Below are 14,438 nucleotides of genomic sequence, written 5' to 3' on the forward strand. Positions count from 1 at the left end.
CCTGCATTTCTGGGGGAACTTTGTGAAGACTCCCACTGTGAGCGGGGGCCCCTCCTCCCAGACTCCCTCCAAAGCAAAGCACGTCTGCCCCAAACCGGTTTCAGAGCTGACCCAGGCAGCAAAGGGGGGGGCTTCCCATGGGGAGCAAAGACCCCAGCTGCGGTGGAAAAGAGGGCCATATGGGCCTCAGGGGCAGTGACTGAGGGGGCTTCTAGGGGCAGAAGCCACTGGCAGGGCTGGGTGGGGTGTCCTGGCCCCAGCCCCTGAGGCAGAGTCGAGCCACAGCCTGGTGGCCTCTTGAGAAGAGCACCCAGTGTCTCTTGGGCCCCCAATGCTTCTGCCCTCCCTGCCCTCTGGCTCAGTCCCTCCTCAAACCCCCCCCTTCAAGACCCCTATCCATGAGCCAGCACACAGCTGGTAGAGGGGAGTCTGATAGCTTTATTCACAGACCCCAGGGGGTAGGGGCATTGAGGACAGAGATGTGAGGGGTTCTCCGGAGTGGGCCCTCTGCCCCCAGGCCTGGGGGCCAGACACCAGCATGTGGGCTGCACGTGCCCAGGGTCTCTGCCTCGGGGGGCCTTTCCAGCTGCTTTACTTCCAGCGCCCGCCGACTTTGCCCTTGGCCCCGGCCCCAGCCTTCTTGCTGCTGCAAACGGGAAGCAAGTTGGTGCTGAGTGTCAGGGTGTCCTGGACCCTGGCCGAGGCCCCTCCCCAGCCCCCGGCGGACCCCCGGTCCTGACAGCTCTGCCCACCCAGGCTGCTAGCAGGGCGATGGGCCCGGCCTGGCCCCCAAAACCCCCGGCACACACTCCTCGCTCTGTCCATTTGTCCAAGCAGCAGCGACTCACCTGTGCCTGGCCCTGCTGGCCCTGGGCGGCCTTGTCCTGAGGCGGTTAGTGTGGTTAGGACAGGGACCCCACTTAAGGCTGACACGAGGCCCGCCCTGGAAGCTGTCTCTCCACATGGCTTTCATCTCCCCAGTGACTTTGGCCAGGGCATAGTGTGCCCCCTGGGTCACAGCCTCCTGGGCCCAGGAGCCTGGAGAAGTGGGCTATTCTGGTCCATCACTCTGGGTTGCCAGTTCAGGCCTGATGAACTCGGGACCTGTGAGGCCCGTGTCTCATTCCAGAGTCTCAGCCCCTTGGCCACCAGCTAGAGCGGGACCTTGGGGACAGGAGGTCACCACCTGGGGGTGGCGGTCCTCAGGAGTCTGCCCCTTCTGTCTGAGGCCCTTTGCACGCCAGTGAGCTGGGTGCTGGGTTAGGTGAGATGGGTGGGAGAGCCACACTGTGTGAGCCCTGAGGCTGGCCTTTGTGGACAGCTGGCTGGAGAGAGCCAAGGCTGACTTCAGGAGAAGGCCTGGCAATGGTGGCCTATGGCCCATGTCCTGCAGAAGCCAGCCTGAGGGCTCTTCCATGCATGCATACACATGCACACACACACGCACACACACATACACACATGCACACCTTGCCAAATGGCCCACTCTCAGGGACCTGCATCACCCCTGCCCCATACAACAGAGCCAGGGAGGAGGGGTGTCACCTTCTCCAGCCTCCAGGGAGGAAGAGCCCATCCCTGGGAGCAGCAAGGAGGCAGAGAAACACCTCCTTAAACCTCCCAACTCCAAGCCATCCTGGGCACACTGCAGTCCCTAGAGTGTGGCTGGCTCAGCCCAAGCTTGGAGATAAAACCCCAGAAGCGAGACAGCCGAGCACAGGCCCCAACCAAAGGGAGCTGCCACAGCCTTCTGGGCCTCTCTAGCAGCTGTTGCCATGGATTCCCTGGAACCTGGGCCAATTGGACAGACAGGTTCACCATCCCGAAGAACCGGGGTCGCAGAGGGACTGGTGACAAGTGCAGGTCTCCTCATTCCCTGTCCCATGTCACCTTTGAAGTGACATGCTACCAGGACGTCCTGGAGCCCAAGCTGGCTTTCCAGGCCCTCTGAAGGCTGCCCAGAACCACCCACACCTCCTGTTGGCCCCTCTCCAAGCTGCCGTCCTCCTGGGCTCAGGGCAGGGCCTGCACATGCTGGCTCCAGGGGCCACCTCGGTTAGTCTTGTCACTGCTCTGCTGAGGGACGGCTGCCACTGGGACTGGCTTAAATCGCCGGGCCCTGGGTGGGGCAGTGGCAGCCGTCCCCAAGGGCCATGTGCCTGGTGCAGAGCAAGGGATTGGCAGGGCTACTCACTGCTTCTGGGCCTGGTCAATACGGCTCCTGAGGTTGGTGATCTGTGAACAACACGGACGACTTACCGTGACGTCCTCATCGGGCCAGGCAGGGCGTGGGCGCACACACCCTTCCTCACCGCAGGCCTCCTCCAGTGGCCCTGGCAAGGCCTTGGTGCCACACGAGGGCCACTCACTCCCTTACTGTGTCCTGCCTCCTCTGGCTGGAGCACACTGTCCATTAGCCCTCAGGCTTGTATCTCTGACTTACTGTTGGTGGCGTGCCCTGGAGACCTGGGCTAGACACACAGCAGCTCCGGAGCCCGCCACTTACCTTCCCGCCTGCGAGGGGATGTGGGGCAGGGGGCATGGGTCGGGAGGAGAGGCTCTGCCCGCTGAGTTCAGAGCCACCGTCTCCTTGCCCCAGCTGTTCCCTCCTCCTGACTGCCCAGGGGGGAGGCTCAGGGAAAGGCAAGGCCCTTCCCGCCTGCTGCAAAGGACAGCAGGCCAGTCTCAGAAGCCACTTGGTTGCAGGCAGGAGGGAGGAGGCAGGGGCAGGAGGAGGGGAAGGCCTCCGTCATCGCCATGCCCACTGCCACCAACATCCTCTACGACCCTGGGTTCTGCCATGCGAGAGGTTCACCGTGCACTGCACACCATGAGCCTGGTCCAGGCTGGACCCGGCTACTTACAACTTGGCCAGCATCTCCACTCTGGCCCGGATGTTCATGATCTGGAAAGGCCAAATGGTTACCGGGCTGGGTGGGTGGCTGAGGCCCCGGCCAGGCCGGGACCTCGTGGTTCCTCCAGTCCCCGGGGACCCTCTCTGTGGGCAGCACATGAGTGTGCCTGTGCCAGGAGGCAGTGGAGCCGGTCTGGCTCCGCACGGTGCAGCCCACTTCTACAGGCCAGCCCTCCCAGGGGACCACTGAGAGAGGACAGTGCTGTGCCCCAAGCCTGGACCCTCCATGCTTGCAGGAAGTGTGTGCTCCTGGGGCGGCCAGCAAGGGGAATGATTGTCGTCCCCACGCGGACTCGGGGGCAGCGTCTGCACAGGCTTCTGCTCTGAGTCATGAGCCCCTGTCAGAGGACTCGGCCACCCTCCAGAGGGGCACCGTCTGCGCCCTCCAGTCCCAGCTGCCCGGTGGGGTGCGTGACACCCCTAGGGGCTCTGAGGAAACAGATATCTTGGTGGCAGTGTGTCCGGGACTTGGGGTTGCAGAGAAGGCTGTAGGAAGAGGACACCCCAGTGCCAGAGGGACATAATGCTGCCCTGGGGACTTTCTACAAGCCCCAGGCGATTCAGAAACTGGACCCGACACCTCTGTCCGCTGCTCCTTCACGTGACACTCAGAGCAGCGGCTGATTGCCCAGAGCACGGAGGACACCTGGGGGAGCAGGAGACCAGGGTCCGTGTGTGGGGACAGCCTGTATCAGTTTCTCAGGGGCCAGGTCCGTGGGGACTCAGGCAGGTGGGTGGCAGGTGAGATCCAGGGGCCCGAGGCCCACAGGCGCCTGCACTCACGTCGTATTTCTGGCGTTTCAGCTTCTCCCCAAACTCAAACTTCTCGGTCTCCAGTTGGTACAGGGTGTCCCACAGCTCCTTGGCCTTGTCCCTGGGGAGTGGCAAAGGTCAGGCGTGGCCAGATAAGCCCTGGAAGGCAGGGCCCAGGCCACCCGTTGTCCTCCTCCGGCCCCAGTGGCCTCACAGAAACCCCAAGGCTGGTGGTTTCAGGGAGGCCTCTGCCACCAGGACCCCTGGTCTGGGCCACAGTGCCCCCCTCACCTCAGCTTGTCTTCACTGAGATGGTCAATGTTGAGGGGCTTGCGCCTCTCAGCCAGAATCTTCTTCTTCATTTCCCGGGCCGTCTGCTTCTTGCCTCTCTTCTGGTCGGCCTGGTGGGACAGAGCGGAGGGGCCTGACCTCGGGTGGGGAACGCTGCCCTGTGCACTGCCCAGCCCGCAGGCGGGTGGCGGCGGCCCCGGCCCTGCACCCCTGCACTCACCTTGGCCAGGTAGCTGCTGTAGGTCGCGCCCATGGAGGACAGAGCCTTCTTCTTCTTGAGGTCGTCCTCAGCTCTCCTCTTGGCATCTTCCTCCTCCCTCCGGGCTTTCTCCTCCTGTGGAGACCCCACCCCCACGACCTTGAGGGCTGGGCCAGGGCTGCCCTCTCCGGGCAGGCTTCCACACTTTGCCCTGGCTTGGAACTTTCTAGAAGCTCCAGGCCCTGATCAGGGTATGCCCTCCCACAGGGATTCTGCAGGGCAAAGGACACTTAGCCTGTGGCTGCGGTCACTGGCCAATGTCGGGGGAACCTCAGGAGAAGAAAGGACAGAGACCCTGGCGTTTCTCCAGCCCGCGGTCAGCGGCTCAGGGTGCGGGTGGAGGAGGGGCGCCCGGCCTCACCGCCAGCCTGTTCTGGCGCTCGCGCTCCTTCTCTGCCCGGATCCTCTGCTGTTCAGCCCTCTCCGCTCGGCGCTTCTCCTGCAGCCAGAGGAGCCCATCAGCTGAGCCCGGCCAACCCTGGCCCCTCCGAGCGGGCCCAGCAGCCCCCGCCCCCGGGACTGGCCCCACTCACGATCCTCTCCTTGAGCGCAATCAGCTCCTCTTCCTCTTTCTTCCGGGCCTCAAAGTGGCTGTCGATGAGCGCCTGCAGCTCCATGAGGTCCTTGTTCTGGCGCTTCTTCTGGATGTCCTGTGGGTGGGACACGCCCGTCACACCCCTCGTCCCGCAGCTCGGAGCTCGGCCACCCATGCCCCAGCAGAGAAGCCCTGAGTCCTCGAAAGCTGGGAGCAGCAAGGGAGCTCTGCCCTCGCCACAGCCCCATGGCCCTGCCCTGCTGGGGGCTCAGAGCTGGCAGATTCCTGAGCCACAGGGCAGGGACAGTGCCGACCCCGCCATGGCTGAGTCCAGGCCCGGCATAGCTGTGAGGTCCTCAGAACCCCTCCACCTACCCCGATGGACTAACGCTGACTAAGCCCTGGCACCGTCCTCAGATGTGTCCTGCATGGACCAGGCAGAGGGGAAACTAGTGAGCCAGTGGTTTGTTGAAGAGACACATGGATGGGCGGGTGAGTGGATGAGGGACAAAAGAATAGGCAAAGATAAGGATGGATGGACGAGTGGATGGAAGGATGAATATGGGCAGATGGATGGATGATGATGGATGAAATGGGTGGGTGGAGGGAGGATGGAAGAGGAAGAGAGGGACGATGGATGGGTGATGGATGGGTGGGTGGGTGGGTGGGTTGATGGATGGGTGGAGAGGTGGAGGAATGGGTGAGTGCATGGCCTGGTGACTAGATGAATGGATGGATGGAGGAGAGAAGAATGGTGGGGGGAGATGTCTATCGCTGGAAAGTTTCCTCCAGTCCATGAATAAATGAAAGCAAAATTGCCTGGGACCAGGAAGGCCTAGCAGTGACTGCTGGAGAGACGATCTTCTTGGGCCTGGAGGCTGACGACTGGGGTTGGGGGTGGCGGGTGAGTTGATTGGGTTCCAGAAACTTACATCGAAGTCTACTTTCTCCCCTTCTGGGATCTTAGGCGCAGTGAGTCTGAAGAGGAGAGAGAAGCTCATGAGCAGGGACAAGTGGGCGCCCACAAGGACAGTTGGTCTGACCCAACGTGGCCTGGCCCCAGGCTGACCCTCCACTCTTCTCGCCCTGGCACCTGGCTCGGCACATTGCCTGACCCTTGTTCTTATCAGATGAATAACCCACTGTCCCCAGGGTGGCTTGACCCCCTTCAAGAAGATTTCAACCTCTTTCTGTCCCTCTGTTTTGCCAGGTTCTGGACATCGAGGGCTGTTTCACCCCCAACTGTCCAGGAAAGGCACCCTCAGTTTCTTTCTCAAACAAATAAACAGATGCCACTGGGTCAGGCAAGGAGGCAGGGTGGTCACCGCAGGTCCTCCGGAGTTGGGGTGGGGAGGGCATTGGCTTCTGTGGTCAGGAATGCCTGTCTCACCCCTTTGTGTTTCTGTGGCCCCTCTTTAATCTTTCTTTCTGGGGACCCAAAAGGGGGACTAGGCAGAAAGCAGTTTGAAGAAGAAAGGAGCCCCCACCCCCACCCCACCCCGCCCCCGCCCCCGCCCCAGCCCCAGCCCCGGCTGTAAGGAGCCATGAGTCTTGCTCCTTCCCCCAATGCATTCCAGATGGAGCAAAGAGTTAAAACGACAACAACAATTTTTTAAAACAAGCCATAGAAGAAAGTGGAACTGAATATCGATCAAACTGCTGGACCGGGAAAGGATTTTCTAAGCTCAGAGGTCCCGCTGAGGAAAAGATGGCCAGATGATTCCATGCAAATGAAAAACTTATGTATGTGAAAAAAGGCAAAAATTGAAAAGGGGAGGGGGAAACCCAGACTAGAAAAATATTTTCAGCAAATACAGAGAAGACTTATATCGTTATGCAAACGGATGATTAAGAAAACATAGGGCTGTCTGTGTTAGATGGATGGGCAGAGGGCATAAGCCACGATTCTCAAAGAAGAAAGAGCACCAGTTAACAAACAGGGGAAGGTTTTCCTGCAGTAATCAAAGGAATGCAACGGAAACAGCCCTGAGAGGCCCTTTCCCATCCATCAGTGGCTCCTTGGGTCCAGCGGTGTGGGGCGCAGACCCGCTCACGTCCACGTAGGAGACCGCGCTGGCAAGCCCCTCGTGGAAAGCCATTTGGCAGGGATGTCAAAAGCCTTAAGAGCGTTCATACTCTGACCCATTAATTCCAGTTCTGGGAATGTGGCCTAGGGAAATAACCCAAAAGACAGAAAATGCTTTCCACCCAGCGTTATTTATGATAGTAAAATATTGGGGAAAGCCTGAACCTCCTGCACTGGGGGAATGGTTAGGAAAATTATGGTTTGTCCAATTGATGGAATATTATGTGGCCATTCAAAATATTTAAGAAGACTATGTAAAAACATGGAAAAATACTTATGAATAGTGCTACATTTTAAAAAAAGCAGAATTCAAGGTTGTATAGACAGTACAGTGTTTGAAAAACAGCTCAGAGTTTAAATCTTTTTTTCCAAGCCCGACGCATGGAAAAAGAGTAGGAAGAAATAAGCCTTTTTTTTTCTTTCTCCTCTTTTCCGCAGTCTGGCTGGCTGGGTGGGAGTTATAGATGATTTTTTTTTCTTCATTGGACTTTTATGTATTTTCCAAATTTTCTTTAATGAGGTGTTTTATTTTCATAATGAAAACACAAACATTTTTTTAAAACTAGAAAATATCTTGGGATCCGGCAGCTTTATTTAAAATTGCTGAAAAATAAAGTGCAACGGATGGAAACGTGCTGGCTGTGTGCTTCACGTGCTCTCAGTCTTCTGCTGGGAGCCCCTCACACCTCCCCCTGCGGGGAGCCTGGCGGTGCCAGGACTCAAGTCCCATGTCCCATCTCATGCGAGCAAACGCAGGCACGAATATGCACGGGGATAAAAGAGCTGAACCGCTACAAAGCTCTGGCTTGAAACCAAATCTCTGAAATACTCACAAGTGGGTGAAATGTGGGAAAGACCCTCCCAACCAGGATGATGTTTCCCAGGGGCTCAGAGGCCCCAGGGCAGTGAAAGGTCGGGGGAAGGGGGATGGGTCTGGGCTAGGTGTTGTTCTGAAGTGGGTTTCAGGGGCAAGGCCCTCCCTCCCACCCACCCTGCTTTCGTGTCTGTTGCACATCTGGGGCCTTGTGAGACCCACAGCACGGCGTGGCATGGCGGGGTCCAAAGAGGGCAAGGAGAGCTCCATGGGGACCCCCTCTGTGTTTCTCCCCCAACTACTGTGCCCCTGCTTCCTTGGCCCATAGCCTTCTCCTACAGGAAGTCCTTCTTGCCTACACTGGGTGGCCCAGGCCAGAGCCACAGCCTGCTGCCACCCCCTCCCCAGTCCACCTCTGCTCTCCATGGAGGAGTCTGGCCCCCACCTATGGGGGACAAAAGGGGCTGCCCCAAGTAATCTCACCCTCCCAAATCACCCTCATCAGATACGTAGAATTGTAAACTCCAAGTTGAGGGGCAAAGAAAGAAGTGACCAGCTTCTCTCAGGGTTTTAGGTGCCAACTCGGCCCCCACAGAGCTTAAATGTCTGTCTTCCCCTGGGGCCAGCCGGGCCCCAGCCCCGGTGGGTGACGTGGCCCGCATCCAGCCAGCACAGTTTCCCTCCAGGCGTGGCCCACCCGGGTTCAGTCTGCCCGCGCCCTGTACTCACTTGGGTCTTGGCTTCTCCTCTGATCACCACAGTGACGGCAGGCATGGAAAGAGGGGAGAGAGAGGCCACATGAGACTGGGGCCCATTCCTGACCACGGGCCCCTGGGGATCACCTAGCTGGGCGCTTGCTGGGCTCAGGCCTGTAGGGCTGCCTGTTCTTCTTCCGCTGAGCCCACCACCCACCCACCTGACCCACCAGGACAAGAGAGTCTTGTCCCCACTAAGGGCCAGCAAAAGTCCCTGTGGACTCCAAGGAGAGCTTGGGGTGGAGAACCAGGATGTGGGGAGGGAGACGGCTGAAAGGAAGAAGGAAGGAATGGAGATGAGGGAAGGCAAGAGAGGCCGGAGAGAATGAAGGGAGAGGCCAGGCGAAGGAGGAGGTGGTCCGATGGGAGGGGGTGAAGACGGGTGAGGAGGGGAGGAAGCATGCCCCTAGCCAGGCTCCTAGTCTGCTGGCCCTCCCACCGACCACCCCACCTCCGTGCTGGGCAGAAGCTCAGCGGGCGACAGCGCCTGCAAGACCCCGCTGTGGAGCCCATGGCGGTAGCCCATGCGAAGCAGCCTGGCCTGGCCCTCGGAGGGAGGGAGATGGCTGGAGAGCCAGCAAGACAGACGCCAGGCTGGCGGGCAGGTCCTGTCCCTCTCAGGGTCACCGAAGCCTGGGACGCGGCCCTTACCTTCCTCTTCCTCCCGTTCTTCCTCTGCGGCTTCTTCTGGGCATAAGCATACATGCAAGAGAAAAGCCGGCGAGGCTGCGGGGAGCGTCCGTGCGAGCTGCGGCGCGGGCATGGAGCAGCTCCTGGACCCTCGTCCCCATGGGCACGTTGGCCTGGACCCCGTTAGTGTCCCCAGTGGGGGTCAGAGAATGACTGTTTGGGGCGTGGGTGCAGGAGCTGGGTGCGGCCATGCTGTGGGTGGCCCAGAGACCCCCACCCACCCGGGAGGCCTGGCAGGGAGTGGAGGCCTTCGCGGCCTGAGGGTGCTGGCTGCTGGCTTCTCTGAGTCTTTCCACGGAGGCTGAAGGGGCCCACGTTGGAAAGCTGAGATCCTCCCCGACATGGTAGCCTTGGAGCTGGGGGTGGATCGTTGTGGGGGCCTGACTCCTGGGTCTGGTTGGGTTGAAACCCAGCAGGTCCAGAACAATGAGGTGAAGCTAGCCTGTTGGTGCCTCGCGCCCGCAGAAGCCTTGCTGGTTTGAGCCCAAGGGAGCCAAGGGAGCCCTCAGGCCTAGCCAGCTCTCCACTATTCCCCCCAGGGGCCCGAGGGGCCCAGGCCTGCTCTCCCTGCCTCCCTAGGGAGCCTGCCCCTGACCTGGAAGAGGCTTCTCTTCCCTCCCACCTCTGGGTCACCTCCAGGGCCTGCCCTGTGGCAGGTGGCTGGTTGTCCAGGCTGGAGCCTGCAGACCCTACACGAGACCCCCAGCTGCCTGGGTGGACCTGGCCGCCCACACGTAGGGGCTGCTTCCCTTCATCAGCCCCACCCCCAGGGCCCTGGGGAGGTCCTGGCTATCCTGGCCGTAGCTGGGGTCTGTAGCTGGTCTGGCAGCATCTGACCCAGCCCCCAGTCGCTGCTCTGGGCCCTTTGGTGGTGCTGACAGAGCAGGAAGGCCCAGCTGAGAAGCCGTCCTTGACCACGTGTGCTCCTTCCTCTGCTCCTGCCTGTGGCCAGCAGACCTGTCGGGGGAGGGGTGGGGTTCCGGCCTCACCAGGCCCTGGCCTGTGTGTGCGCTTTGCAGACCCTCCCCTAGAGTCCCCGGAGCTGTGCCTCACTGGGGTTGCTTAGGAGCTGGCACATGGCCCTTTGCAGGTGGGCCTGACGTCACCATCAGCCAGCACCCTGGGGCGAGGGTGTTTGGGGAACAGAAGGCTGGTCAAGGGGTGGGAGGCAGGGCTTGGTGAGGGAAGGAAATGGGCTGCTGGGGCCTGGCCTTCTGCGGGGGCCTGGCTGGGCCCGGGGGTCTGGGAGGCTGGGGGCCTGACCAAGAGCTGGAGGGAAGAGCCGCCATGCAGCTAAGCCCCCCGCAGACGGCCTGGAAACCCCACCTCCTGTCTGTCTGTCTATCTGCTTTGGGGCTGGTTCAGGTGACCTGGTGACGTTGCAGCCCCTACAGGCCTATTCCCTGGACATTTTCTGCCTGCTCGGCCACCACTTAATGTCCCTCTGAGGCTAGGGAAGGAAAGACAGCTTTGAGGACGTGCTCGGGGTTCGAGCCCAACTGGGAGGCCTCTTGAAGCCTCACTGAGGCGCCCCCTGACTAGAGCCTGCAGCTCCCCTACCCACAGCTGCTGGTGGGAGGGCGGGCCTAGCAGGGGCTCCTCACTCCTGGGCCCAGCTGGCCCAGACCCAGGCGCTGGGTGGGTCACTGGGACCTGACTGCTTGCCTTTTTGCACTCAAGGCCCCTGGTGGTCTGGGGCTCAGCCTGACTTTACGCTCCGCCTCACTCCGCCGCCTGCCCTCCTGCCAGCCTCACCTCTCCCCACTTGCCCTCTGTTTTGCAGGGTGTAAGCACAGGTCCTCTTTCTCCTTCTCTGCCCTTCCTCCACTCCATTCTGCTGGATCCAGAGGGTCCCAGTGGACCCCAGAGCCGTCCTCCCAAGGCCTGCACCCCTCTCGGGACCTGTTCTCAGCTTGACCTGGAGGATGGCTGCCCCCACCTTCCTGCTGGTGGCGAGGAAGCGCCTCAGTCCCCCAGCCCTGACTGCTGTCTGCCAGGGAGGCCAGGAGGAAGCCTGCACCCCGTCAGCAAGCCTTGCCTGAGCCAGCACTCCAGGCGCAACCTGGCCCCACTCTGACAGTCATGCAGGCAGGGAGGGAGCGGGGAAGAGAGGACTGGAGGATGAGGCAGGGCTCCCGCCTTGTGGGGAGAATGTACCTTCTTGGACCTCCTCTGTGGAAGCAGCACCGTGTGGGGAGAGAGAGGGAAGAGAATCAGCTGTGACCTTGGGGCAGCGACAAGGGCAGGGGTGGGGAGGGGGCAGACAGGCAACAGGAGGTTGGGTCAAACAGCCACGCTGTGAGTAGGTTACATGGCCTCTTGTTCCTTCTGGGCCAGGCGCCTACTCCCCTCACGCACGGCCACGTGGGTGCACACACGCCACATGGGACTGACGTCATGGCACATACCTGGTTCAGGAGCTTCGAGGGGTGAGGAGGGCCATAGAACAAGAGGCAAGGTCACAGGTCAGAGGTCAAAGGAGAAAGGATCCGAGGTTAATGTACACAGCCGGTCGCCACTCAGGAGGGTCAGTGGTGGCCAAGGCCGAGGGGGGGGAGCATGCGGGAAGCGAGCAGGACATGGTCAGTGTTGGCCCTGGGGTGCCGTCACACCCCAATCCTGTCCTCACCTCAAAGACGGGGAAACCAGGGCTCAAAGGCAGAGTTTCGACCTCTGGCTCTTGCTTTTGTTGGGACAACACTGCTTTGGCCATGGGGACATTGGGGTTCCCGCCTGTCCTCAGGCCCCTGGAAGGACTTCCACTTGAGGACGCAGAAGCCCATGCTCGGGGTTGTGGCTGGGGGTAGCTCAGCACCCCCAGCAAGGGCAAGGCCTGCAGCCCAGGGCAGCGTGCCTAGAGGACACCAGCTTCCTGCCCCCTGGAGAGAGGGGCACTGATGCCCCTTTCTTTCCCAGCCTCTGAGGGTGTGTGGACATAGGGCACAAGGCCTCAGCTGCTTTGTCCACTCATATCCCAAGGAGGAGGCCCACTGGGGCAGGTTGGAGGGGTGGCCAGGGAGTGACAGGGGCCCTGCTAGGGGCTGACGGGCCTGGGCTGGGGGTGCAGCCCTCGCCCCAAGGCCAGGCTGCAGGGGTTACCCTCTGTTTCCCTCTGCTCACCTGGGAACTTGTCTGGGGCCCTGACCTGGCTGAGGGGTGAGACGCCACGTGGGCTCTCAGTTACCCAGCCTAGGGCCAAGGGTTCATTTAAGGGATGGAGGGTCCAGGCCACCCTGCATCTGGTCCAGCAGTCTCCTACTGCTGGGGATGACCTCTACACAGCACAGCCCATGTCGGGGAGTGCGCAGTTCTCGGGATCCCCCCAATTGGTCAAGCACTGATCATGGTTAGTGGGTTATTTTGGAGCCACATGTGGGGGCCCCTTGGCTGGCTGGCGCCTCGATGGGTCCTGGCTCTCTCCCCAACCCCTGCGTGGGCTCCAGCCAGAACTTGGGCCCCACATGGGGACCAGAAGTCCTGTGTGTTCATACCTTCCTCATGGACTTCTGCAGGCGGAGGGGTGCCGGGTGCGGGCGGCAGGGGGAGAGAGAGAAGGTCAGACCAGGAGCACACTGCACGTCCGTAGGGATGGGGGTCATGACAGAGCGGAGGGGTGGAGCTCACAGGGTCACTGAGAGGGTGAAGGTTGGTGGGATGGGTGAGCTGGAGGGTCATGTGGGCCGGGGTCCTGGTCCCTGCTTACCTTCTTCCTGAGCTTCAGCTTCTTCTGAGGCGGGAGCAGCAGGGAGCAGGAGGGAGAGAGGGAAAAAGGGCAGTCATTAGGCGGGCATGCTGGAGTGGCTGAAAACGGAGGCTGGCACCCTGAGAACGGGCAGTGGGCACTCCAGGTTGGAGCAGGAAAACTCCAGTCCCACATTGGTGGCCCTCAGCAGCCCACCCCATAACACAGCGATGCTTGGGGCGCCCACTCAGAGGCCAAGGGCCAGGGCCCTGCCTCTGCAGTACCGCCTCCTCCTAGGCGTTGGGGGACCCTGAAACCCTCAGCCCCGGGGCCTGCTGCTCGCCCGAGCACTGAGGTGTCTGTGCATGGGACAGTCTGGCTCGGTCTTGTTCTGGGGGTGTCGGAAGTGAGGACTGGATGAAATCCACATGCTATAAGAGAATGCCAATGCCCAGGAGAATGTCCGAGTGGGCAGGGCGGCTTCTGAGTGGGCCCGAAGGTGATGGTGGTGCTGTGAGGGTCTTGGAGGAAACAGATGCTGGGACCCTGCCCACCGGCCACACTATTCCCCCAGGAAAGGGCTGGCTCCCCAGGACCACAGTTCCCACTCAGAAGGAGTCTTTCCACCTTTTCAGCAGAAAAAGAAATATTTGCTCACGTTGTTAGGGGAGCCAAGTGTTTTCAAAATATTTTCAAAACATAGCGCCCAGAAACGCCTCACAGGAGAGTCCTGCTGGGAAGGGTGCGTGAAAGCACTCCCAAGGTTGAGTGGGTGCCAGGGGGTTGGGAGGACCTCCCATCCGAGCCTGAGAACGGCCTCTCCGCATAGTTCCCAGGTGCACTGCCCGGGCACGACCGAGAGGTTCCCACAGACGCCAGGTGGGCCTGAGGGAGGGGGCTCCAGATTACGCCCGAAGGTTACATACTGAGGAAGGGGAAGATGCTGAGAGAGAGAGAGAGATGCAGAGAGACAGAGAGAGAGAGAGAGAGATACAGAAAGACAGGGAGAGAGGGAGAGAGAGAGACAGAGAGGGAGAGAGAGAGAGGCAGAGGAGCTAGAAAGAGCTACAGACAGAGACAGAGCGACAGCCCCAGAGCTGTTGTGAGGCAGCGAGGGCCTGCACAACCAGACTTGATATTAATGAGAGTCAGTCTTAACGACCAAATCCCAGCGAACAGCATCACCACGGACATGGTGAGGATGGAGGATTGATGAGTGATTAATGAGCGTTTGTCTATTAATTGATAAAGAGATGAGAGGTTAGCAGTGACGGCCAATGGAAATTAGTGGTGAGGCAGGTGGACGGTTAACTGCAGAGCCCGCGGAGGCCCCCCAACGTGCAGGACAGAAGGGTTGAGTTCAGGGGGGAGGTTTGGGTGGGGGACTCCAGGGGCTGCTGCAATTACCTTCCTCCTCGCACTGTTCTGTAATGGGGTGGGAGAAAGGGGAGGAACGTGTTAGCAGGGCAGCCCAAGCCGGTCCTCAGGCCCAAAGGAGGCCGCCTGGTGCCAGAGGACGCAGAGGCTCTGGTGACGACAGTGGCGTTCGGGCAGAGGTCTGGGCCCCGGATGCCCGTGTCTTAATAGGGGAGCATGGCGGAGAGTGGCCAGGCCCGTAGGCCTCCAGGGACCCTTGCAGTGCAGGCTGGGTGGTGTGCA

At 60.6% G+C, this 14,438-nt stretch overlaps 1 protein-coding gene across 6 annotated transcripts; it reads right to left on the bottom strand.

Annotated features, from left to right (window-relative positions):
- Positions 1–418: 418 nt before the first annotated feature.
- On the bottom strand, positions 419–14,204 carry TNNT3 (troponin T3, fast skeletal type). Of its 6 annotated transcripts, none has more exons than XM_019718556.2 (14): positions 14,187–14,204; positions 12,801–12,821; positions 12,589–12,603; positions 11,506–11,517; positions 11,255–11,269; positions 8,382–8,400; positions 5,685–5,730; positions 4,751–4,867; positions 4,579–4,656; positions 4,179–4,292; positions 3,959–4,068; positions 3,698–3,788; positions 2,195–2,235; positions 419–646 (listed from the first exon to the last, which is right to left on the bottom strand). In XM_019718556.2, exons 8-14 carry the CDS (start codon positions 4,832–4,834, stop codon positions 592–594), a joined length of 573 nt encoding a protein of 190 aa, XP_019574115.2. In that variant the 5' UTR covers positions 4,835–4,867; positions 5,685–5,730; positions 8,382–8,400; positions 11,255–11,269; positions 11,506–11,517; positions 12,589–12,603; positions 12,801–12,821; positions 14,187–14,204; the 3' UTR covers positions 419–591. The 6 variants fall into 6 exon arrangements, 5 of the variants coding, with proteins under 5 accessions (XP_019574115.2, XP_019574113.2, XP_019574114.2 ...); XM_019718554.2 differs by having other exon boundaries at positions 12,801–12,824; XM_019718555.2 differs by lacking the exon at positions 2,195–2,235 and adding an exon at positions 2,865–2,905 and having other exon boundaries at positions 12,801–12,824.
- Between the last annotated feature and the right edge of the window lie 234 nt (positions 14,205–14,438).

The sequence above is a fragment of the Rhinolophus sinicus genome, linkage group LG06 (assembly GCF_036562045.2).
Source record: "Rhinolophus sinicus isolate RSC01 linkage group LG06, ASM3656204v1, whole genome shotgun sequence".
NCBI lineage: Eukaryota > Metazoa > Chordata > Mammalia > Chiroptera > Rhinolophidae > Rhinolophus > Rhinolophus sinicus.

Excerpts from the sequence above, each read along its gene's own strand:
- TNNT3 (XM_019718556.2), bottom strand. The coding sequence starts at position 4,834 with ATGGAGCTGCAGGCGCTCATCGACAGCCACTTTGAGGCCCGGAAGAAA. Across the intron at positions 4,069-4,178 it reads ACAGCAGCTACCTGGCCAAG|GCCGACCAGAAGAGAGGCAA; the intron begins GTGAGTGCAGGG and ends CTGTCCCACCAG. Across the intron at positions 2,236-3,697 it reads TGAAACGCCAGAAATACGAC|ATCACCAACCTCAGGAGCCG; the intron begins GTGAGTGCAGGC and ends TGTTGTTCACAG.